This window comes from Ipomoea nil, unplaced genomic scaffold (genome assembly GCF_001879475.1).
Source record: "Ipomoea nil cultivar Tokyo-kokei standard unplaced genomic scaffold, Asagao_1.1 scaffold0482, whole genome shotgun sequence".
Lineage (NCBI taxonomy): Eukaryota > Viridiplantae > Streptophyta > Magnoliopsida > Solanales > Convolvulaceae > Ipomoea > Ipomoea nil.
This window is the reverse complement of record NW_017616910.1, coordinates 1,596,393-1,623,260: the sequence shown is the minus strand read 5'-3', so window position 1 is coordinate 1,623,260 and position 26,868 is coordinate 1,596,393. Positions and strand designations below refer to the sequence as shown.

Genomic DNA, 26,868 nt, shown 5'->3' with positions numbered 1-26,868 from the left:
TCTCAACAAAATGGAATATATATATATATATATATATATATATATATATATATATATATATACTTTAAAGTATATTAAGGCAAGATTATATTGAAATTGTTCATGCATAGATAATTGAAGATTGAATTTGCATATTTAAATAGGTAATTCTTCTTCCAAAGGTTGAGTCCCCTACCCCAAGGGCCCCCCACACTCTGACCCGAAAGAGCATTGTAGGAAGTTGTAAATCACGGTGACTCAATGGTTCAGCAAACAGGACCAAATGCCGGTGCGAACAAGGAATCTGCCCACTTTGGACATAATTCCCGCACTGCCGTCGTCGAGGTTCAAACCTTGGTCTCTTCTCCCAAATACTGCCCACTAAACCATTGAGCTAAGCCCGTGCGGGTTAAATAGGTAATTCTAAGTTTACAAATGCAAGATAATATAGTCAAGATTGATTATAATTGTCAATAAAATAATTGTATAGGTATTGTTGAAACCAAATACGGGACATAAGGGATAACAAATAAAAATTAGGGCATAAAATATTAAATATATACTAATATTGTTTGAGGAGATTTCGACATTAGGATTTGTGGTTAAGTTCTATTAAGACTTTAATATTAGAATTAGATTAATGGTGTAATTATAATTCTATATTAGACGTTAATATTAGAATTAGACTAACGGTGAATTAACAGTATTTAACGAAAAAGTTAAATGGATAATCATATAATTAAGGATAAATTAGAAAAATTTAAAAAAAAAATTAAAACCTGAACAATTTGAACCATTCATTTGATTTAATAATTTGGCGGTCATTTTTTCTACCCAATGTTAATAATTAAATAAATTCGTTGGTCAAATCCGCTAATATAACCCGCTAACTGCTGATTGTCAAACAAGGACATTGCAGGGTAGTTCTCACTTCAATTTGTTGTGTGATTTGAATACTCTCTTTGTCACAAAATCTCTCAAGTAGTTAATATGGTTGGCTTCATTAATTATATATTTTTTTAATTTTTCATGGTATTAATAAAATACTTGGTAAATAAATATATAGCATTATTTTGTATTATAACTTTGATATTTAATTAGAAAAATAGTGCACAAAAAAGATAATAGACAATGTAGTGAATATAATCAATTGATGAATTTGAATGTAAAAATTTTTACATTTGAGAAAAATAAAAGACAATATAAATAATGAAAATATTTCTCTTAATTAATTTATTGATAATGAATAATTTTTTTTCACTGAATTAAGACATTGTAAGGACAATGTAGCGAATATAATCAATTAATAAATTTGAATATAAAGAATTTTTATATTGTAGAAAAATAAAGACAATATAACTAATACAATTATATCTTTTTTTTTTTTACTATCAATTATATCTTATTTAATTAAATTATATCTTATTTAATTTATTGATAATGAATAATTTTTTTTTGAATAAAGGCATTGTGGACACATAATTCTAAATTAAAGAAATGCATATCTATAATTTTTTGTTGTAGCTACTAAATTATTATTTATATAATTTAATAAGAGTAAAATAGAGTACTAATTATGCCAACTTTGATTGGGATGAGGTTCGAACCTAAGACCTTTTTTTTTTTATTGAAATTAATGAGTAAGTTAACGGTGAACTAACGGCAATTCTTAAAATTTTAACGGAATTAGTAACGGTGCGTGGGTATTTTAGGAAATTTTAGTGTAAAATTTAAATCTTATCAATCTTTTAATCAATCTGAGCCATTCATTTGATTAAAATCTGTGACCGCCATTTTTTCTACCCATTATAGGCCTAACTCTCTTGGACTCTTATTAGTATATATATATATATATATATATATATATATATATATATATATATATATATATATATATATATATATATATATATATATATATATATAGAGTTGAGGTTACATGAGGACCAAAATATATAGAGGATTGTGCAGACTGATTACGGACACACAACAAATTAGTATCATGCACACAATGTAATACACAATGACACACAAGAATACATGTAAATATCAGATTTCGAATCTATACGGCATTAATTAACAAACTAATGCACACGAGATACAAACTGTGGCACACGATTACATTAGGTCATGCACACGACATACAAACTAATGGCACACAACTACACCAGCACAGTTCTCTATAATATAGTGATCCTCATCCGAACTCATCTCTCTCTCTCTATATATATATATATATATATATATATATATGTAATAAGGAAAAAAATAATATTTAAAAAAAAAAGTTTTAAAACATGGTCTGCAGTGACCCCATTATGACATTAGAAGAAAGGGACCATACATTGTATGTCGATCCGATTCTTTTCTTCTTTGTTCCATGCATGTCTATGGTCAAAGAAACATTATTGCAAATATTTTTATGGAGAAAAATTTACAACTAGTATCTAAGGGCAAATTATGTTGTGCATCCATGGTGCATACGGATGCAAAAACGACGTCGTTTTAATAAAACGCGCGTCTTCCCTTAAAAAAGAAAATCATGTTCGAACTAAAATTCCATAATCGATGAACTAAAATTCCATAATCGATGAACTATAATTCCATAATCGATGAACTATAATTCCATAATCTAATCTATGAACTAAAAATTCCAGAATGAATGAACTAAAATTCCATAATCTATAAACTAAAATTTCAGAATCGATGAACTACAATTTCATAATCGATGAACTATAATTCCATAATCAATGAACTATAATTCCATAATCTATGAACTAAAATTTCAGAATGAATGAATATAATGTTGTTGCTGGGAATCGAACCTGAATTTTTTTTAAAGGGGAGACGCGCGTTTTTTAATAAAACGACGTCGTTTTGGCATTCGTATGCACCATGCATGGTGCATACGGATGCACAGCATAACGATTGGTATCTAAGGGTAGGTAAATTATGGGCTCGACTGAGAAAGGTTTAACAATAATAATCAAATTCAAAATTTAATACAATCCTACTGAAGCACGTACATCGGCGGGAATTCAAGTAACTTTCAATAGTGCAGTATTTGTTCATAACTCTTTCTCAACATAATAAAAGAATAAAGAAGAGGATTTCACAAAGAGTATAGCCCCTCCTGGAAACCAAACTCATGACCTCCCATTTAAAGAAGTCAATTCATGTCACTAGACCACAAAGTTATTGACATAAAATTTAAAAATTTAAAAGTTGAATTATTAATTTGACATACACACACATATATTTAGAATTAAAATCATATGGGAACAATGCTTCTTATAAGACAACATAGAATAATCTCCTATGTTCATTTGGGCTAATCAAGAGTGAAAAAATAAGAAAAAAAATGCTATCATTTTCATAATTATTACAAACTTTAAAAAATTTATAATATTTATTGAGTTGCTTCACATTTTACACTTTATTTTTCAAGCATTAATAAAGTTTGATGTACATATGAGTCTATTCTATATTTTTATAGAAAACATTATATATTTTCACCAGAATCTATTCATATAATATACAATTAGACACGTATGTATATTTTGTCTAAGGTAATAATTTTGTAGTAATTGTAGCACGTATATATGTGCTCAATTGAACCAAATCATCAAAAGAAATTGCATTTTTTCCCGGCCACGCGTTAGAAGTAACAAACCTTATCGGCTTATCCGACATGTATGCCTGTCGTCTCTCCCTAATCTCTGTGATCTCTTTCTTTCATATCAGATAATATTTCACGGCGAGATAACGCTGCCAGCGGGGGTTACTATAAGAGCAAAGTGTTTAATTTGGTGAGTTATTAAGAAAGTTTTCAGGATAGTATCAATTATGGATAGCTCCATCTAAAGCTCTGTTTGGCGGAACTTATTTAGGAGCTTATAACTTATTTTAATTTATTAATAAGATATAAGCTCTGTTTAGTAATGTTTTCAAAATTAGCTCTTACTCATAGCTTAAAATAAGAGCTTATTTTGAAATGCTACATTGCGTTTCAAAATAAGCTAGTAGCTTAACTTTTTTTTCATCTTTGTCCTAATTATTTTAATGAAATGATCTCATTTATCCTTCTCAATTAAAATCCTTTTCTCTTATCCTTTATCCGCAACTTTTACTGCAATTATTATTATTATTATTATTATTATTATTATTATTATTATTATTATATGAAGGAGATTTGCAACAATATTGCTACTTCATTATGGGATCTTAAATCATGATAATGCTAATAATTTTATTTCAAAATGTTACTTTTTTAAAAAAAAAGAAAAAATGGTAAACTTTAATATGTAAACAAATTAATTTATATTTTATGAAGATGTCCTTTTTTGTCTTTTATATTTATCAACTTATCAAAAAGTTAATTTTACCAAACATTTTCAATCATGATAGCTACACTACAAGAAAAATGCACATAGACAACGGTTAATAACCGTTGTCGTAGGGGTATAATTTCTGTTGTTGAAACCGGTGTTGTTGTAAGTCCCGCGCATAGACAACGGTTTTTTAACCGTTGTCTTTTCTAGAAACAACAACGGTTTTTTAACCGTTGTCTATTAAGTGTTGTTGAAGCCGGTGTTGTTGTAAGTCACGCACATAGACAACGGTTAATAACCGTTGTCTTTTCTAGAAACAACAACGGTTTTTTAACCGTTGTCTATTAAGTGTTGTTGAAGCTGGTGTTGTTGTAAGTCACGCACATAGACAACGGTTAATAATCGTTGTCTTTTCTAGAAATGACAACGATTTTTAATTGTTGTCTATTAAGTGTTGTTGAAACCGGTGTTGTAAGTCACACACATAGACAACGGTTAATAACTGTTGTTTTTTCTAGAAACGACAATGGTTTTTGAACCGTTGTCTATTAAGTGTTGTTGAAACCGGTATTGTTAAAAGTGACGCACATAAATAACGGTTTTTAACCGTTGTCTTTTCTATAAACGACAACAGTGTTTTAACCGTTGTCTATTAAGTGTTGTTGAAACCGGTGTTGTTAAAAGTCACGAACATAGACAACGGTTTTAAACCGTTGTCGTTTCTTCCAAAGACAACGATTTTTGACCCGTTGTCAATTCAATGTTGTTGAAACCGGTGTTGTTAAAAGTGATGCACATAGACAACAGTTTTTAACTGTTGTCTTTTCTTTAAAAGACAACAGTTATAAACTGTTGTCTATTGTGTGTTGTTGAAATCGCTGTTGTTAAAAGTCACACCCATAAACTGTTGTCTTTTGTAGAAAAAACAACAGTTTCAAACTGTGGTCTTTTGTAAAAAAGACAACAGTTTCAAACTGTTGTCTATTGTAAAATAGACAACTTTTAACCGTTGTCTCAAACCGTTTTTAACCTGCTTAAATTTTAATAATATAAATAAAAAACAATTTATCCATTCACCATGGCCAAGTGTAGTTACATTGCACAAACTAAGCAAGGTTCATAATAACAAGTCAAAATACTGAGCATGACTAATTATAATCAAATCATCATCCAAGTCATAATACTACAAAAAATAATTCCGATCCACGAACCAAGTCTAAATGATCACAACGTCAAATCATACCTACTCTATATAACTTGATATAATATCGGTCCATTCTGAACGCACCAGATCAATAACCGCTTTGCCTGGACACAAGAATTAAAAAGCAATATAAAAGATGATGAAAGGTTATTTGTTTCTCAGTTTCTTGGAGAAGAGATAAGCAAAAACCTCATAGCAAGGGATGAAGAAAATAAAAGTAAAAAATAATTTACCCGAATTTGCAATTTTGGCCAATCCTTCTAGTTTTTGTGATTGTGATAGTGGCCTAATTTGATCAATTTGTTTCAATTTTTGCCAGTTCATCTGCTTGGCCAAATGTAAATATGACTAATTATAATTTATCCTCATAAAATTATACACCAGAAACACTTCTATCCTACAGTAGCTAGAGGATTATACTTTAACTTTAGATGACAATGCATCTTAAATGGCAAAGGAACTCTTACTTGTTCTGTGTGATCAGAGGATCAACCAACACAAACCACGCAACCACATAATAAAAACTGTATATTCTCTTTGAGTTAACTAATCTACACCACTTTAACCATCTTCAGAGCCTCAGTAATCTCTTCAACTTCGATCAAATTCTTATTGAACAAAAAAGTCATGAAAATACAGTCAGCTTCAGCTGCTCAAACATGCTGCCAAAGTGATAGTTACTTGGAAGAATGAGTGGTTTACCACCCCTACATCTTTCATCTGTACTGCTCTTTATCATGACTTAATAAAATAATTTCGTTTTCAAAAAAAAAAAAAATGTGATCATGAAAATTCATGTTAAACCTTATTTGGATGTATTACAAAACAGTTATTTGTTTTCAAAAAGAAGAAAAGGGAGACAAGATGGAACTGTATATAGAAAGACTAATTAAAATCCAAGTTTTCAAAATCAAAAGACTTAAAGAGCTACATCAGTATACCTGTAGTCTCTTTTCAACTTCAGTATCAGACATGTCATCAAAACCAAGGGAATCTTTATTCCCATTTGAAATGGTAGTATCATCCTGAGCAAGAAAAAATGATGAGGTTTGATCAGATATAAACATATACAACTACTAAATTAACACAGATATACATGTTGTTTGGAATCAGATAAAAATGAGCACTTCTAGACTAGATGGCTTCTTATCTGAGAGAATACTTACATGAAGTCTCCTGGCTTCTCAAAGGTTTATCTTCTTTTATTGATTTTGTAAATCTCACTAAGTTTGCTTAGTCCAAAATCAGCAACCTTTAGATGTCCAGAATCATCCCGTAGTATATTTCTGCTAATTCAATTGAAGAGTTCAAAAGATTCTGCACTCTGCTTAGGTACTTCAGCATAAACCAAGACAGAAACAGAGTTTTACTAGAAAGTAATCAGATAAAACATTAAGGAAACTTACGAAGGCTCCAAAAATCTCTATGAATTATTGCTTCAGGCTTTTGTTCAAGCCTTATAAACAAAACAATGATAAGATATTGTACATCTTCCTTTCAAGACCGTGCAAGATGTTGTGGCCTTGTGAAGTGAACAATTATGGCATAATAAACCACATCAAAACACAAAAAGGGAATTAGGGGAACATTGTTTTCAACACTTACTCAGACTACAGAGAAATTATTTATTATGCACATAAAGCATCTGTCAATAGGCATGTGGTAATGCTAATATGAAACTAAAAAATTGCCAAAGTCTGCTAACCTTGCAATATCCAGTGCAAACTTCACAGCCATTATTGGCTTCAATACCTTTTCGCTTCAAGAGCATAGAAAATGATTTTTTTGAAAATTGTCAAAACCAACAATACAAAACTCAAAAGTTGATTAGAAAGATATGCTTTGGATATAAATAAGCCTAAGCCAAGTAGAAGTGCCTTGGGTAGATATTCTGTAACTATCAATCATTGGACTACTCTGAGTAACAGAAACACATAGCTTGAAGGGATGCATGATGTCAATGATAATTTTTTATTACTTGTCTACAATAGCACAGAAATATCAATTTGTCTCAGGACAAAACCTCAGAGCTCCACACATGTTGAGCACAAAATCTTTCACTAATAAACAAAGCATTTGAAGAGAAGAACATTTGTAAAGTTCTTCTTGATTTTCTGGAGAAAATCACCAATATTGAATTTGGAGAAGAATCGACATTCATTCAAATATTTACTAAACTTGAAACACTTATTAATCCTTCAAAATGTCATACCTACAACAATAATGTGCTCTTGCCAACACCGGGATCTCCACCTACTAAAACTAAGAAACCTACAGAATGGAAAGATCCAGATTTAGTGATATAAAAAATCTGTATTGAGATGTACAAATTTAAATACACTAGTATTTAGGTCTCATAAACCCTAAAGATTTGTCACAGTGGAGGCGGTGCAGCTGTCCGGCGACGCGGGTGTGCGGCTTTGCTGCTATCCGGCGGTTCGGGAGTGCGGCGGTGAGGCTGGTGTGCAGTGTGCGAAGTGGTGAGCGTTGTGCGGGGCGGTGGCTGAGCGGCTGTGCGAAAGGAATTGAAGCCGACGTCGGGGTGTTGGCATTGTTATGCAATGGTGGGCGTGAGGTGCGGCAAAGAAATTTGTTTGAGGGAAGAAATTTTGTGAAAAAAGTCTGAGAGGGAAATTTTGTTTGAGGCGCGCAATAGGGTCTGAAATCTGCTCAGAGCGAGGGAATTGAACTTGAATTTTGTTTGAGATAGAGATTTTTTGCTAAGTGTTTAAAATATGGAAGTAAAAAATTTAATTATTTTGTAGGAAAAAAAAGTATTAGATTGACTCCTTAAGTCGATTAGATACTGTAATTGGGTCCTCTAAATAAAACAAATCTCTATTTAAATCTCTTAAACCTGTAATGTTATTCAATTAAGTTCAAAGTAAAGTCTTCACATGGTTGACGCAAGTCGTTTAAAATATTTTCTGTTTTTGTTTTTTTATTTTATTTTATTTATTTATTTATTAAAACATATATTATATATTTTTAAAAAAAAAACATACAACCAACGGTGAGAGTGCGAGACCTCTTCTGTCGACATTCTTCGCAGTAAGTACTTACTACGCCACCAATCACCAACCACCACCACACAGCTTTGCCGGAAGAAGCTACTATGCAGAGGGTACTATAGGTCGACGAACGAGAGAGGAATATGTCGATCTGTTGCTGCGACGAAGCTGCTACACGGAGGGTACTGTAGGTTGACGAACGAGAGAGTAATTTGTCGATCTGTTGGCTCGTCGTTGCAAAGAGGGAAATTATGCTAGCGCTACTAATATAAAGATCCAAATACAAAGATCACGGCCCAATGAATGGGCTACAGCTAATTATGCTAGTGCTACTAATAGGAATCGAACCCCAAGTGACTAGGTTGAGGCCGGGTATAGACTAGAGACCACTAGACTAGGGTGCCTGTAGGCCGGGTATATTCATGGTTTTATAGGGACCGGGTCCACCATAAATCGGGCGATATAGATATAGAACAGGGCAAGAAAATATTAGCTTTATTAACCGGGTCGCTAGACCCAAAATAGTACCAGGTATATAGGTACAGAACGCGAGATTCATAGATTTTTAAACTGTAGATTCATAAATTCTATACTGTAGATTTATAAAATCTTTGGTGAATAATTTTATATTTAAATATGAACAAAAATAGAACTTTTATATTCTCCTCCATTATCCGACCTCAACCACTTGATCCTTTTCTCGGATTCAAGTTCTACACACGCTTTGAATCCGACCTCCCACTGTAGCCAGGCTCCGTTGACACACCCTAAGAACTACTTTCAATCTCAAAAAAGAAAAAAAAAAAAAAAAAAAAAAAAAAAGAAGCTACTTTCAATCTCATTTTCCACAATGAGAAATTGTTTCCATTGAACTTTTCAATCTCATACTTTGATGCCATTGTAAGTGTTGTTCTTGATTCAAATTCTGAACAATATATCTAAACAGCATCGTATAATAGAACACTACTGACCTTGTCAACAGTACACCAGGAAAATCATTCTGGGGAAGATAGGTGAGTCATAAATGGACTGCTTGAATACCAAGTCTTAACTAGAGCTTTTTCCTAGACATGTATGTACAATCACTTTACCAGAATTTATTCTAACATAAACGATACAAAAAAGATATATCTTTGAACCAACATATATAGGGCTTTAATACCACTTGTTAGGATCGATACGAGTTCACAACACCTAATTACAATAACAGCTTGGGCTATAAATATTGAGAATATTTATAGTGTAAGATTTAGAATAAATCATACACACAATAAAACAATTTTTAAGAAGAATTTTTTGTATTGGCAAAAAGATATTACAATAGGAGTTACAAATATAACTCTCTATCTCTCTTTAAGGATACTTTGCTATGCTAAGCTTTGCAATCTAATGGGATGTGATGTCTTACAATGGAGAGGGATAACCTATTTATAACAAACTCAAGTGAATATTAGCGGTAGATTTGTGTGCCTAGAGATTTAATTACAATTCTTGTTGTAAACATATTTAATGCAAACCTAACTCATTAAATGCAAAAATACTCCACATTTGACTTTATTTCACATCTTAATTGACTTTCTCAATTTAAGCCGATCAACTACGGGTAATCTAGGTTGGTTTACCTTGTGATTCTTTGCCGGCTAGTGAACTATCAAAAAATGTGTAATAATTAAACTATCAAAAAAAAAAAAAAAAGCAAAATATGTGTAATTGAGACATCTTTTTCAATTATCTTGATAGATTTTGATTATATTGCTTACATGGTATGTACTGAAAGTTACCATTTCCCTTGTCATAATAGTGAGAGTAAATATTGAAATGTTTTCAACTCAAATTGCATTATTGTATCAGGACTATGTGGTCTAATGGTATCCGGATCGGACTTCTATTTGGAAGGTTGTAAGTTAAAGCTTCAGTGGAGGCGTTATTAGCTCTTTGTGTTTCAGTAGGCACTACACATGCACTAGAGTTCACAGTGCACAACGCACAGTAAACTCTGGTCAATGGTATAAGACTATAAGGATTGCCACAAGTAGCTAACACGTTAAAGTGTAAGCCTATGCTAAATTTTACTCCGTAGATCTTTGTCCACAATTAATCATTCAAAAATTAACTGAACAGTAGGTGCCAGCGAAAATTAAAGGGATTACATTATTAAACGACATAATACGGAGTAATAATATATATATATATATATATATATATATATATATATATATATATATATATTGTAGTAGGATATAGCAGACATGGACGGAAACCCTTAAGCCGTGCCATGCATGACCAGATAGTAAGATACCATCAAGGTTTGTACTTGTAAACTACGGTTGACCGGTAGTTCCTTGCGTCAGACGCGGCGGCGACGACGGTGGAGTTTACCGGCGAATCGATTGGAAAGTAAAAGGGATAAAGCTCATATCGGACATAGCAACTGGCATTTATAACCCGACACCCCTTACTGTCTTTACAGAAGCTTTGGAAATTGTCGCCGACGGCAATGGCGATGCACTGAGCACAGTCCACCGGAGCCAGGTCCCTAGAGCACTGCACCAGTGCGTACAACGTCAGAAAAGCCGAGATCTTCCTCTTCCCTTTCCCCAGCCCTTGATTCTCCGGCGAGATGGCCTGTTTACTAATCTCACTCACCAGATTCCTCAGCTTCCGGCTGAACCCCTCGGGGTCCGACACTTGTCCGACGTTAGCGTACAAAACGGTATAACCTGTTGATATGCATTAATAATTGGTGGTTTAATTAGTAGAAATTCTACCACAAAAGAATTAATAGGATGTGTAATTAAAGTAGAATTTAATTATAACATATCCGAAATGTGAATTTAGAATTTGTCTCAGATTTCTCTCTGAAATGTGAATTTAGAATTTGTCGCCACTCGAAAAATTTCCTATCCGATCCTGTTAGGGTTGTTACCTGTGTCGACTGTTCCGAAGAAGACGTCGGCGCTGTACCGGAGGAAGCAAAAATCGTACCAAATCCTAGCCTCGCGCCCGTCGGCATCGGTGCACCGGTTCCGGATCTCCTTGCCGGCGTCTTGGAGGCAGGATGAGCAGTCTTTGGCGCTGACGTCACCTCTGCATTGAGCTAGGCCGTAGGCTTTGGTTCCCGGACCGCCGTAGGAGGCGGTGGCGAAGCCAGCTCGCGACGCGGCGGCGGCCACCACGTTAGCTATCAGCTTTAGGATGGTTGCTGGTGTTGGGGAGTTTGTTGGGCTTTTGTCTGAGTTGCAGTAAGAACCCAAAGCGTCTGTGGATTCTACTGCAGTGAAAATAATGGTGCAGCAGATGGATGCAAGAAGAAGGTGGCGAAACAACCCCATGGATCGATCTCTACGTGAACTTATGCTTAGTAGTTGTTGAACTATATAATATATATAGTCTTTTGCGCCTGAGGATTTCTGGGTAAGTGGAGTATGATTATCGAAAGTTACTAGTTCAATTTCTTGTCATATAGTGCAATTTACTTGGATTTCCTTTGTAATTTATGTTAGGGATAGGCTTCTTCACTCAAAAGGTTGAATCATTAACTCTCGGGGCTCTCTACACCCCGTCCCGACAAAGTTTTTGGGAGAATGTAAATCACGATGACTAAATGGTTTAGCAGACATGGCCAAATACCAGTGCGCACAAACTAAGGGCAATCATTATTGTGTGAACCATGATTTACACAAGTTGTGTGGACCATATTTTTTCTATTGTAAAATAATATACATTCAGTATAAAAATAATGTATATTCAGTACAAAAATAATGTACATTGTATTCAGGGGAGGTATATTATTTTTGTTCTGAGTGTACATTATATTGTATAATGTACATTCAGTACAAAAATAATATACATTTAATATATTAAAAATGTACTTTTTATTATGGTCCACATAACATTGTGTGCACCATGGTCCACACAATAATTTACCACTCAAAGGGAATTGTCCACTTTGAGTTCGAACATTGGTCTCTTCTCCTAAATACTGCCTACTGAACCAATAAGTTAAGCCTGTGCGGGCTCGAATTCAACATCCTATCATCGATCTGTGAGCGCTATAATTTTTAACATAATGATAAACACTTGATCTTAACTATAATTTATAACTCGCTATTACAAAAAAAATATGATCTATTCAACTCACGCTCTCAGGTAATACTTGTGCATTTCCTTTGTCACCTAGAATGTATAATGTTCCATGGAAGACATTATTGTTGACATTTTCACTCTCAACAATGATGCAATTATTGTTAGACAATTTCGATTTTGGATCGAAATGGAATCTTTAATTTGTAGTGGACTGGTACTTATCAGAATGCCTCTTGAACTGCACTCAATCAATAAAGCGAGTGCATATGGCTTTAATTTAGTTGATGACAACTAATGTTATCATCCAATTGAAATGTGAAAGTCTACAAAAAGTCTGCATGAACAGCTCAATTGGTTATAGGGGTGAAATTTGAAAAGAATAATGAGGGATCGAATCTCACCAGCCACAATGTGGGAGCAAACTCTCAAAAAGAGGGGGCTCTTTGTTGTACACACTAAGCAAAAGTCTAGCGTCTGTGGTTCAGTTGAGTTACCATGATTTACATCCTCCTAGATACTTTTTGATCTTTTTTTTTTTTAATACTACCGAAATTAATTCATGAATTGATGTAGTTAATCTTTGAATATCAATATTAAGAACTTCAAGCCATATGAAAAATACGAAATTATATTTGAAGGAGGTTCTTTAAACTCTCAGCATGGGACAATAGTAAAAATCTAAGACACTTCTCACGTTCTAAAAAACAACATTACGGAAAATTCTGAAATTTTCGACCACCTGAAAGTTATCTTAAATCAAGTCGAAAGTCTTGTTCCGACCACTTTTGGTATCCAGAAAAACCCTTATTGCTATTTCCGATCACTTTTTGCTTTCAATTTGATTTAAGATCACATTCAGGTGGTCAGAAATTCAATAATTTCCAATAGTGCAACCTTTGCAGCATTATATATTACTGACACACATCATAACATTTTTAATTTGTAAGTAATAAAGTCAATGTAGGAGCTAAGGTTTGGAGGAGCAATTGTTTGGGTAAAGGTTTGAATAAAGAAAATTGTTTGGGCAGAGGTTTGAGTAAAAGGGAATTGTTTGGGCAAAGGTTTGAGTAAGGAAAATGCTTGGACTAAGGTTTTAAGAAAATTATTCGCAGAAGACGAATTGAATTTAATGTTGCATTAAATGTTTTGCAAACTTCTAGACTTTGAGTTTGCTATAAATATGCAACTCATCTTCATTGTAATCATTCCATCAGAGATCAGATAGAAATCCCATTAGCATAACAAAATCCTTAGAGAGAAATAGAGAGTTTTATTTGTAATTCGTAATATCATTTTGTCAATATAGAAAATTCTTTTTCAAATTACTTATTGTCTGTATGATTCTAAATCTTACACTAAAAATATTCTCAATATTTTCAATTCAAGTTGCTATTGGAATTTGGTGTTGTGAACCCGTATTGATCCTAACAATTTTTTCATATATCAATTTTATTACAAGGTAATGCATTATTGAAGAACATAACACAGCGTAATAATTCCTCAAAAACAAAAAAACAAAAAAAAAATTTAAAAAAAAAAAAAAAAAAAAAAGAAACAAACAGCGTAATAACATTATACATTGGCATATTGGTAATATATAATGTTTCATGGCAGACATTATTGTTGACATTTTTACTCAACAATGATGCAATTGTTGTTAGGCATTATACATATACATACACACACACACACACACACACACACACACACACATATATATATATATATATATATATATATATATATTAATGGAAAAATAGCACTTTTCCCCCCTTGAATTATTTAAGTGGCTCTTTTCCCCCTTAAAATGTTAAATGGACATATTTACCTTTAAAATAAATATTTAAAATAAATATTTCATTTATTTTTCTTCTCCAATAAATTATTATTATAATTTGGTTCAAACCAAACAAATACTATAGCAACCAAACCAAAATATTCCAATTACAATTTAGAATCAAAACGCGATATTTAGAGTTTATTAAAATCGCAAATCGAAATGGTCGGTTCATGTTCCGAATTGAAAAAATAAAATACATTTATTGTTGAATTTAGACTATTTTAAAATAAAAAATAAAATAAAATTTAAAATAAAGACGCTTCAAAATCGCGAACCGGATCCGGAATCGCCGTTCACGGTTCATGATTCAGTTTTTTTGGTTCATAAATTTAATAAATTGAAATCTAAATATTGGATTCTAGATTTGAATCATAATCGAAAACTTTTAATTTGATTGCTATAGTGTTCGGTTCAGTTCGAACCGAACCGTGGTCATTGCTACATATACACAATAATTTGTTGGAGAAGTAAAATAAATAAAATGTTTACTTTAAGGGTAAAAATGTCAATTTAATATATCAGAGAAAAAAACCACTATTTTTAAAATAATTGAGAGGCTAATGTGCTTGTATAAATAATTGAGGGAGAAAAAGTGCTATAGGTTAGGGGAAAAGGTATATACTTGTAGTGGTCTGGTATGTAGTTATGAGAATGCCTATTGAATTGCATGCACTCAATCAACTGAGTGCATATCTAGTAATATGGGCGGCTATGGCTTTTAGTTGATGACAACTAATGCTACCATCCAGTTGAATGGGAAAGCTTTAATTGATGAGTTAAGAGAGAGAGAGAGAGATTGCACTCCAATCCTTACTCCGTGCACCAGTCATAAAAATTTATGAGTTAATAATTATTTTTAGGTTAATTAATTTGTTAAATTGTTTTCAACAAATAATTGTGATCAAAAGTTAATTTGGTATATTTAATGGTTAAAAAATAAAGAAAAAAAATGATGGGTTTACAAATATTACAAACATCAAAGTTTATACGGAGTAATATTTATGAAATAGCATTGTCTTTTTTTATCTTATTTTTTAGCCATTAATTATTTTAGATGGAAATTTAAATTTGTCCACCGTTGTCACGGGTGATGGATATTCCAAATTTGAAGAGGGTTCAAGTTACAACCTCCTCACATAAAAACTCATGTAAAAAATAAAAAATAAAAAACTCATGTAAAAAGTGGGAAATAATTATAGCCGCTCATCAAAGCTTATATATATATATATATATATATATATATATATATATATATATATATATATATATATATAGAGAGAGAGAGAGAGATGCACTCAGGTGCAAATAAGTGCTCACGAGGGAAATGCGAACGAATCAGCGCGCGACACGTGTCCAGATCTAATAACTTAAAAAAAAATGCGGTGACATTTTCGTAAATAATTGAACATCGAAGTGCAAGTAAAATCACTTACAAGTGCACCTACTTTTACCTATAAGTGCATGTAATTTTGCCTTGTTAGCATTCACTTTCCGCAAACATTCATGCACCTAGGTGTGCTTATAACTATATGTGCAACTATTTATAACTATAGGTGCAACTACTTATAACTATAGGTGCATCTACTTTCACCTATATGTGCATGTAATTTTGTCTTGTTAGCATTCACTTTTCGCAAACATTCATGCACCTGGGTGTGCTTATAACTATATGTGCAACTATTTATAAGTTTATAACTATAGGTGCAACTACTTATAACTATAGGTGCACCTACTTTCACCTATAAGTGCATGTAATTTTGCCTTGTTAACATTCATTGATCTGAGTTCAGCGAGTAGTAATACCCCTGAAAACCACTCGCAAACATTCATACACCTAGGTGCAACTACTTATAACTATTTGTGCAACTACTTAGAACTATAGGTGCAACTAAGTATTGATGCTCAGTGTAAATTTTTACTTGCACCTATAATACATTTTACATGCACTTGTAATACATTTTACTTGGACTTCGATGTTCAATTATTTACGAAAATACCACCGCATTTTTTTAAAAAATCAGTGTTTCTCATCCATTAGATCTGGACACGTGGACGAACAGAATTCATTCCTATTTCGCGCCTGGGCGAAGCATTCGCACCTAAGTGCGATTATATATATATATATATCTATATATATATATATATATATATATATATATATATATATATATATATATATCAATGATTAAGGGTTTTAGTATTAAAAAAAAAAAACATTGACAATGTTTGGTAAATGACTGATCAACAAAATTTTTGTCTAAGAAGTCATTTTAGTCAAAACATCAATATCGGCATTTGCTAACTCGATGTTTTGGAATAGCGTTTTGCTCCAAACGTTGAAATCTGATATGCTACTTTGAGCAGTGTTTCGAATTAGCACTTTGGAGGAAAAAAAAAATCTCAAAACTTCCATTCTCTTAAGAATTAAAAACAAAATTTAACTACTTCATTTAAGAGAGCCCAAGGCTCTTTTTTATAAAGGAGCCTTGGGCTCCAATTTTATTGCTCATCCGATGTGGAATCAAATTTTTAATCTAGGGAGTCACGTTATTGCTCCCATTTGTATTTTTTGTTTGTTTGTTTGTTTTTTTATTATTATTATTATTATTATTATTATTATTATTATTATTTTATAATGATGATAATAATAATAATAATAACAACAACAATAACAATCAGACTGGGGGCCCATTGCCTATTTTTATTGACAATGTCTTGGTCTAAGACGTTAAAGGGAGTCTTGTTGGGCTTAGAGAAGGGAAGGTATTAAGGGAAGCCCAAAAGGTGAAAGGGGGTGAAGGAGGCATGTCGGCCCAGATGTATGACGTCCCAAAGCAAGAGAGGGTGAGTATGGTGGTGACCCAAGTCAAGTTGGTGAAGGAGACATGGTACCCCAAGGCAAGAAGGGGTGAGGATGCATGGTGGCCCAAGCCAAGGGGGTGAAGGAGGCATGTCGACCCAAGTCAAGGGGTTAATGGAGCCATGTTGTATTAAGTTAATGAGGTGAAGGAGGCATGTCGGTCCAAGTAGTGGGGTGAGGGTGTCACAACCCAAGAGAGAGAGGGGTACGACTACCGCCTAATGGGGGTCAGGACCGACCTGGCGAGGGAGCCCATCGAACTCCCACGACCGTGGAATGGCTAGCAAGGGCTAAGAGCCCCCGCCAGTGGGGCTATGAAGATAGCATGGCATAAGTATTGGGGGGGCGGGGGGGGGGGGGGTAATGGGGTGAAGAAGGGGTAGAGAAAGGGGGTTGAGAGGTGAAGACATAGGTGCAAAGCATAGACACGTGGGTAGTGGAGGTGAAAAGCAGATACTCGTCGTACACTTGGCAAGGAGTTAATACCTTCAATGGTCCTCTGAGTATTGGGGTATTACCATCTGTGATTATCCGACTTTAAAACGACCACGAGACGTTCTTCAAGTTTTAAAAAATAACCACACTTGGTCCTCCGTTAAATTTTCTGTCAAAAATGGTGTTAAGCAATCCTTATTGTATGGACCATGCTCCACACAAATTGTATGAACCATAAATAAAAGATACATTTTTAATATACTAAGGGTACATTATTTATATACGTAAGGTACATTTTTAATAAATTAAGGGTACATTATTTTATATAATGCATCTTCAGTACAAAAATAATGTACCTTCAGTACACAAATAATGTACTTTTAATATATTGAAAATGTACTTGATATTCATGATCCATGCAATAATTTGCTGGTGTCAAGTTGGAGGGAAAATTTGTCCTTCCACCACGTTATCCCTAATTTCATGTGCCAGGGAGGCGACTTCACCGCCGAAAACAGCACCGAAGGTGAATTGGTCTGCAGAACGAAGTTCGCCGATGAGAACTTCATGAAGAAGCACACTGCCCCCGACATCCTCTCCATGGCTAATACCGGCCCTAACACCAACGGCTCACAGTTCTTTGTCACAACTAGGGTTTGATAGCAAAAATCGAAAACAGAAAAGGGGTAAAGGAGAAGAAGAAATTGGGTAAAGAGGAAAGACTAGGGTTTGATAAATTCAATAGCATGAAAAACATCTTTACAAAAACTCCAAAAATATATCGGCTAAGCTAGCTAATACGTCCAAGACTTATTCTAACAACTTCCTGATTATTCGATGCATTCCACTCTCAGTCATACGCATCAAAACGACACCGTCGGATGGCCCTTTGTAACCGCCAAGCTCAAACAACGTCGTCCTGCCTTGCGGTTGAAACGGTCCCAACTGCTTGCCTTGCAACGACGCCGTTTTGATAAGTACTAACGGCCTTCAACTTCTCGCTTCAAGCGACACCGTTTTGGTCCTCAGACTTCGCCCAATCTTTAGGAACCCTTCCAATCATATCTCCTGCTCTTGATTTCACACCCCATATTTGATTCCATTCTCTTCTGTTAGGAATAATTGTAATGTAGTTTTGATGAGCCAAAATTGTATTCATAGAATTCCCCATATTTTATTTTGAGTTTAGTGTACCATCTTCAAAATAGACTAGAACCAAATATCTTACGAATTCTCGAGGAGAATAGAACCTCTCAGAATGTTGGTACTTGGAATCAATCTGCAGTATTTATGTCAAAAGGTCTTAGTAGGTCAATAGACAAGGCATTGTTCTACTTGGTAGAGAAGTTGTGTTTGAATCCCTGTGGTAACTATTTTGCTTGGAGATGGAGCTGAAGGTTGAAGAGTTGAAGTGCGAGAACTACACGCTACTTCTGGTAATCTTGTTGATAAGAATTTCATATCACTATACAACCAAGAAGTTGCAATGGGGCATTGGTGAAAGGCTTGTGTGATATTATGAATGGATTTGGGTTCAATTCTCACCATAAGCAATTTTTGGTGTATGCAAGCTGCTTTATGCTTACCACGTGGAAGTGAAGAAGAGCTACGGTCTCAATTTAATTCATGGAAATGAGTTATGATTTAATAAGAGAGTCATGGAGATGAGTTATGATGAGAGCTACGGAGCTACGGTCTCAATTTAATTGTAATTAATTCTGAGCTACGGTCCTAAATTAATTCATGAAGATGAGCAAGGTCTCAATTTAATTAAAGTAATTAATTCTGAGCTACGGTCCTAAATTAATTCATGAAGATGAGCAATGGTCCTAAATTAATTCATGAAGATGAGCAACGGTCCATTTATTAAATAGATGAGCTACGATCCTAAATTAAATCATGGAGATGAGCAGATGAGCAACGGTCCATTTATTAAATAGATGAGCTACGATCCTAAATTAAATCATAAGATCAGGAAAATCTCACAAAGTCAAAAATTCTGACATTTGATAAAAGTTGAAATTATTTTGAACATCTCTACAAGGCAAACTTTCAATACAAGATTTCAAATTTTGAAATTGTCTATCTCCAACGGGCAACTTCAGAAATTCTCAACTATAAATATGGGCAAGGTTTGAAGACTTGAAGCAGAGGAAATACACACAATCAGAGAGCAATATTTGTGAAATATTCAGTGCATTCATTTGAGCTTTTCACGTAGAAATCTTCAAGTCTAGAAGAGAAATTTGTTTTCTCTATAAAACAATTTTCTATAGTGTGTAGAAAGAGGGTTGAGTGTAGCTGTGTGCAAAACACTACCCTGTTGAGTGTAGCTATGTGCGAGACACTCGGAGTTGCTAAGTGTAGCTGTGTGCAAGACACTTAGTTGGCGTAGGAGTACAGCTGTGTGCAAAGTACTCGGGGTTGAGTGTAGCTGTGTACAAAACACTCGGGGAAGTGCTTGTGTAGCACTTGATTCACTATTTGTATCTGGGTGAACGAGATAGTGAATTTCCTCCTTGCAGTGAAAGGAGAAGAGTGGACTAGGAGGATTACGCCACCTCCGAACCACTATAAATTTCCTCGTGCATTTTACTTACTGCTCTCATTTATTTACTGCTCTAAATCATTATTGCTTTATATTGTTGTGTACTAACCCATCTTATATTTGCTATTCATAATCTGGGTTCATATGTATGCGTGCAAATTAATTTACACCATTATTTTGTCTTGCATATTCAATATAAAATATACTTGTACACCATTTGCATTCCATCTTCATACGTAAAACATGCATGCATAACATTGCATTTAATTTGTCATTCATCTGAGTTAGCACATTTCACGTGAACATGCATATATAACAATATCTAATATTGCATGATTTATTGTACTAATCATTTCCGTATAAACATTGCTATATTCACTATTCTTTATCTGGATTTTATATTTGTCACGTCCGCATGCAAGCTAAATTTTGAATACATATTATTTGATCTATTTCTAGCATATCCATCATATTGCATGTGATATATCTCTCTGTTTTTACGTAACATTTTACTGTTGAATTATTCCGCTGTGCATCCAAGTTGAATATCTTGTTATTTACTTGTCACTTGGAGTTAAAATTATTAAAGCGTTATTAATTGTGAAAAAGTTTAGAAAGTCTATTCACCCCCCTCTAGACTTTCTACCACCCTATCGGGACCAACATCTTCACTTGCCATGGCCGTGACATTACCCTCCTCTTCAGGTGATCCTTGACCCCAAGGATCAAAGTTAGGAAATTGCTTTGTAATGTGGTGGAAATCTTCCCAGGTGGCTGCTTCCTTGGGCAAGTTTACCCACTGAACTAGGATCTCAACTACGACTTTGTTGTTCCTTTTGATCAATCTCTTCCCAATGGCTGCCAATGGTTCTGTCAGCACCATTCCTTCAGGGTCAGTCAGTGGCAATGTGGGCTGAGGAACAATTCCTTCTCCCAGTCTTTTCTTCAGTTGAGAGACATGGAAAACTGGGTGGATGGCAGTCCCAGGGGGTAGATCCAATCTGTATGCTACCTTTCCAACCTTGCCTATGACTTTGAAAGGTCCATAAAATCTTGCAGTCAGCTTAGCATTTGATCTGATAGACACAGAAACCTGCTTGTAGGGTTGCAATTTCAAATATACCCAATATCCAAGTTCAAAACTCCTTTCACTCCTATGCTTGTCAGCTTGTTGTTTCATCCTAGCTTGGGCCTTTTGCAAATTTTCTTTGAGAATAGCCACCATGGTGGACCTCTCCTTCCACCACTCACTACCCTCCCCTTCTGTCACCTTTTCAAATGTTATGGCTGGTGGTAAATAGCCATAAAGAGCTTGGAAAGGAGAACACTGCAGAGAAGTGTGATAGTTAGTATTGTACCAGTGCTCAGCCAGATGTAGCCGCTTGCTCGATGTCTTAGGTTTATGGAAAACCATGCACCTCAAATAGGTCTCCAAGCACCTATTAACTCTTTCTGTCTGTCCATCAGATTGAGGGTGGTAGGCTGAGGACATACTTAAGCTCACTTGTAATTGTTTAAACAGAGATTGCCAGAACTTACTCACAAATATCTTGTCCCTATCACTCACAATATCCTCGGGTATTCCATGGAGTTTATAGATGTTTTCCATGAAGGATTCAGCTACCTTTTCAACAGTATAAGGGTGAGATAATGCTAGGAAATGGCTGTACTTGGTGAATCTGTCCACTACCACCATAATAACTCCCTTCCCTTGTGATAAAGGCAATCCTTCAATGAAATCCATTGAAACACTCTGCCAAGCTTGTTTAGGGATTTCTAAAGGCTGTAGAAGTCCAGGATAAACCACATTTTCTTCCTTGCACTTCTGACATATATCACAAGCCCTTACTGCTGCAATCACCTCAGTTTTCATTCCCTTCCAGTAAAACAGCTACTTCAATCTGTGATAAGTCACTTGTTGGCCTGAGTGACCCCCTATAGGTGAATCATGCAATTGCCATAAGAGTCTTCTTCTCAGATCTCCTTTCAGTCCAACATATAATCTGCCCTTATATCTGATCAGGCCATCAATCACCCTCCACTGAGAAGGTGTTTCTGATGATACTAACTGCTCAGTGAGTATTTTTGCAGCTAATTCATCCCCCTCATAGCTTGTTATCACTTCTTCTATCCACATTGGTCTGACAGATGAGATTGCCAATAATTCAGCTTGTTCCTCCCCTCCTCTCCTGGATAGAGCATCAGCTACACCATTCTCCACTCCTCTCTTATATTGAATAGTGTAATTCAGGCCCAAAAGTTTAGCAAATCCCTTCTGTTGCATAGCAGTTGTTATTTTTTGTTCCAATAGGAATTTCAAGCTCTGATGGTCAGTTTTGATTGTAAATGGTCTTCCCACTAGGTATGACCTCCATTTTTCCACTGCATTGATAATGGAGAGGAACTCCTTTTCATATATGGATAACCCTAAGTGTTTTGCCCCAAATCCTTTGCTAAAATATGCCACTGGCCTCCCTTCTTGCATCAGCTCCCATACCTTTGTAGCAAGCATCAGCCTCTATCACAAATTCTTTTTCAAAATCAGGAAGTGCCAACATAGGGGCCTTACACAATGCTTGTTTCAAAGTCTCAAAAGCTGCTTCTAATTCATCATTCCACTGAAATGCCTATTTTTTTAGCATGTTGGTAAGAGGCCTACTTATGACTCCATAAGATTGGATAAACCTTCTATAGTATCCTGTAAGTCCTAGAAACCCTCTTAGTTCCTTGACATTAGATGGTTTTGGCCAAGCTGCCACAACAGCTAACTTGGATGGATCAGTGTGCAACCCTCTTTCTGAGATAATGTGTCCCAAATATTCCACTTCTTTCCTTGCAAATGAACACTTACTGAGCTTGGCTAGCAGCTGGTTCTTTCTCATAATCTCCAAGACCTCCCTCAAATGCTCCCAATGGCTCCTTACTGTTGGACTGTAGATAAGTATGTCATCAAAGAAAACTAGAACAGTTTTCCTAATTAAAGGTTTGAATACATGGTTCACGAGTGATTGAAAGGTTGCTGGAGCATTAGTCAATCCAAAGGGCATAACCCTAAACTCATATAATCCTTGGTGTGTTCTGAAGGCTGTCTTATACTCCTCTCTTTCTCTCATCCTCACCTGATGGTATCCAGCCCTTAAATCCAACTTAGTAAAGACTTTAGCATTGGCCAATTCAGAGAATAGGTCCTCAACCAATGGGATTGGGAATTTATTCTTAATGGTTATGCCATTCAAGGCCCTGTAATCTATGCAAAACCTCCAGGAATTGTCTTTCTTTGGGACAAGCAAAATTGGTGAGGCAAAAGGTGAAGTACTGTGAGTGATGATTCCAGCTGTCAGCATCTCATCCACCATTTTTTCAATTGTGTTCTTCTGCAAATATGAGTATCTATAGGGTTTAAAGTTAACTGGATTGGCACCTGGAACTAAGGGTATATTATGATCAAAGAGTCTCCTTGGGGGTAGTGTTTTAGGTTCTGCAAACAAGTCTTGAAATTCACTCAATATCTCCTTCAACTCAAAACAATCTATTTTAGTTTTCTCATTGGAAGGAGTGTTGTGACCCATACCCTGCAATAGATACCCCTGCACACCTTCCTTTTTCCATCTCCTGATCTCTTTCTTTGTAGCCTGTTGCAATGTAATGCCCTTAGTCAACCCCTTCAGTGTCACCCTTTTCCCATCCTTACAAAAGAATATTCCTGGTGGCCTGGTGTGGAGTTGGATTGGGGCATAGCAGTCAATCCAATCCATACCTAGCACCATGTCAAAACCTCCAAGCTTGAGAACCCTGAGATCCTTCTCAAACAATTCACTCTGGACTTGCCACTTCAATCCGCGGCAGATTGAGTCACAGGCTATTTTCTCTCCATTAGCTACTGTGACAATGAGAACCTTGGCTTTTTCAGGAGTGATCCTTAACTGGACAAACACTCTTGGGTCAATAAAATTGTGGGTGCTTCCACTGTCTACTAATATGGTGATTTGTTATCTACTGATAGTCCCTAGGAGTTTGATTGTGTTCATCCCTTCTCCCCCAATGACAGCACTCAGAGTCACTTCGACCTCCTCAGATTATGGTGGTACTGTGACCTCTTCTTCCTCAGGTTGGCCCTCACTGATTTCCTCCTCATTTTTCTGGATTTCAGCTCCCTCAATTATGTTGAAGGTAAGGCCCTTACACCTGTGCCCAGGGGTCCAGGGCTCAAAGCATCTAAAACATCTCTTCTGCTCTCTCAGTTGGCACTGGATTGGTAAGTATTTGAGGTTGTGGTTCTGGTGGTGTTATGGCTGGCTTGGGTTTTATTTGGCTCACTGTATTTTTGGGTAAAAGGCTTGGAATTGGGTGGGGTTCTTTGGGAATAGTAGGCTGATTTCTGGGTAGGCTGTGGGGTTGACTTCTGCTGATCATTCATCTTGAAGCCCTTCTCAAACTGGCTTGCTAACCATATGGCATCTTCCAAACTGGTGGGTCTAGATGTTCTCACAAAACACCTAATTTGTTGTTTCAATCTCACAACAAAGCTGTCTAGGAAATATTGGTCAGTCAAGTAAGGGTAAATCTGCAATAGTAACCCCTTGTATTCCTCATATTTGTCAGAAAAATCCACAACATTTCCCCACTGCTTAAAATTGGAGAAGTCTTCCATTACATCCACATTACTCCCACAGAATCTCTTACAGACTACATTTGCAAACAAAGGCCACTGGAACCCTTCCCTAAGGCCATTAAGGTATACTTCATACCATAGAGCTACCTTCCCAGTCAGATCAACACATAACACATGCATAACCTCATCCCTGGGAATCCTAGCTAGCATGAAGAACCTTTCACATCTCACCACCCACAACCTAGGATTATCATAGTAAAAAACAGGAAATTCATGTTTGTACCTCACTGTTTGCTCTCCTCCTTGGTTGTTTAGCCCTAGCCTGGCATCAAAGTGGACTCTTCTTGGCATCCAGGGTCTTTCAGCTCTCATATGGTTGATATGTGGGCCAAACTGGTTCTCTCCATGCCCTTCTTCATCATCAGAAACCTCTTGTGGCTCAGAGTGGCTATCAACTGCAGGCTCCTTGCCAGGTCTCCTGCCTAGGTCTGAACCTTCCTCCCCAGGACTGGAATGAGAAGCATGGGCCTGGCCATGAACTGAGGAAGGCTCCGGGGCTGGTGGTGGCCTATTGAGCCGTAGGAGCTCCATGATCTCATCCTTCCAGCTCTGCATATGAGCCTTCAGTTCCTGCGTATTGTCCTTCATTTCTTGCCTGACTTCTGTAAGCCCACTGTTATTCTCCATGACTATGGCTTCCAATCTGGACATCCTTTCCTCCATGGCTGCTGGGGCTGTAGTGACCATGGTGAGCTCTGATACCAAATGTCACAACTAGGGTTTGATAGCAAAAATCGAAAGCATAAAAGGGGTAAAGGAGAAGAAGAAATTGAGTAAAGAAGAAAGACTAGGGTTTGATAAATTCAACAGCATGAAAAACATCTTTACAAAAACTCCAAAAATATATCGGCTAAGCTAGCTAATACGTCCAAGACTTATTCTAACAACTTCCTGATTATTCGCTGCATTCCACTCTCAGTCATACGCATCAAAACGACACCGTCGGATGGCCCTTTATAACCGCCAAGCTCAAACGATGTCGTCCTGCCTTGCGGTTGAAACGGTCCCAACTGCTTGCCTTGCAACGACGCCGTTTCGATAAGTACTAACGGCCTTCAACTTCTCGCTTCAAGCGACACCGTTTTGGTCCTCAGACTTCGCCCAATCTTTAGGAACCCTTCCAATCATATCTCCTGCTTATGATTTCACACCCCCATATTTGATTCCATTCTCTTCACTTGCCATGGCCGTGACATTCTTCATCTGCATCACCAAGACGGAGCGGCTTGATGGGAAGCACTTGGTGTTCGACCATGTCGGCAGGGCTTGGACGATCTTTGATCTGAGGCCCTTTGATCTCCATATCTGTCGTCGTTTAGTGTCTGTTTTTATTTAGATATTTAGATCCGCTGATGATCTGTTTGATTTGAGGCCGTTTGATCGCATATCCGTCATCGTTTAGTGTCTACTTCTGTTTTTTTAATTTCCCTATCCCTAGTTTAGTATCAGACCTTTTGCTTTGCTTTCATGTGTTGAGTACTTGAGTTTGGGGTTTGTGGATTGTAGTAATGTAATGCCAAAATATGTTTATTTTTTCTTGGATGGCAGTGGACCGGATTTTGAACTACTTTACCCTTTTTTTTAGGAATGGATGATCAAAAGTTGGTTGTTTAGAGACGTGTACACAGTCAATGATGTCTCCATCTGTGCTCTGAATGCTTTTGACAGTAGCTTTGTTTTGTCTCTTGAAGTTCTTATGAACATGAAGCTCCTACCGGGAGGCCGGCGGCGGCCGGCCAGCGCAAGATAGAGAGATCAGACCACCGCTGAAATACAACAAGAACAAAGCTATTCCCACTACATTCCTCCTCCACCACTACTGTCCACTACTAAAATGTGCAGCACCCACCATTAAACACTCCCCTGAGTTCAAACTACAAAAATCACCTGCAAATAAACACT

At 35.8% G+C, this 26,868-nt stretch overlaps 1 protein-coding gene and 1 long non-coding RNA gene across 2 annotated transcripts; both read right to left on the bottom strand.

Moving 5' to 3' along the window:
• Positions 1–1,795: 1,795 nt before the first annotated feature.
• Positions 1,796–26,300, bottom strand: LOC109173661. Its single transcript, XR_002052940.1, has 3 exons — positions 26,239–26,300; positions 15,254–15,264; positions 1,796–1,807 (listed from the first exon to the last, which is right to left on the bottom strand). It is a non-coding gene; the product is annotated as an uncharacterized LOC109173661 (long non-coding RNA).
• Positions 10,802–11,896, bottom strand: LOC109173655 (cysteine-rich repeat secretory protein 55-like). The gene is made up of 2 exons (XM_019322919.1): positions 11,452–11,896; positions 10,802–11,245 (listed from the first exon to the last, which is right to left on the bottom strand). Exons 1-2 carry the CDS (start codon positions 11,855–11,857, stop codon positions 10,827–10,829), a joined length of 825 nt encoding a protein of 274 aa, XP_019178464.1. The 5' UTR covers positions 11,858–11,896; the 3' UTR covers positions 10,802–10,826.
• Positions 26,301–26,868: the final 568 nt, after the last annotated feature.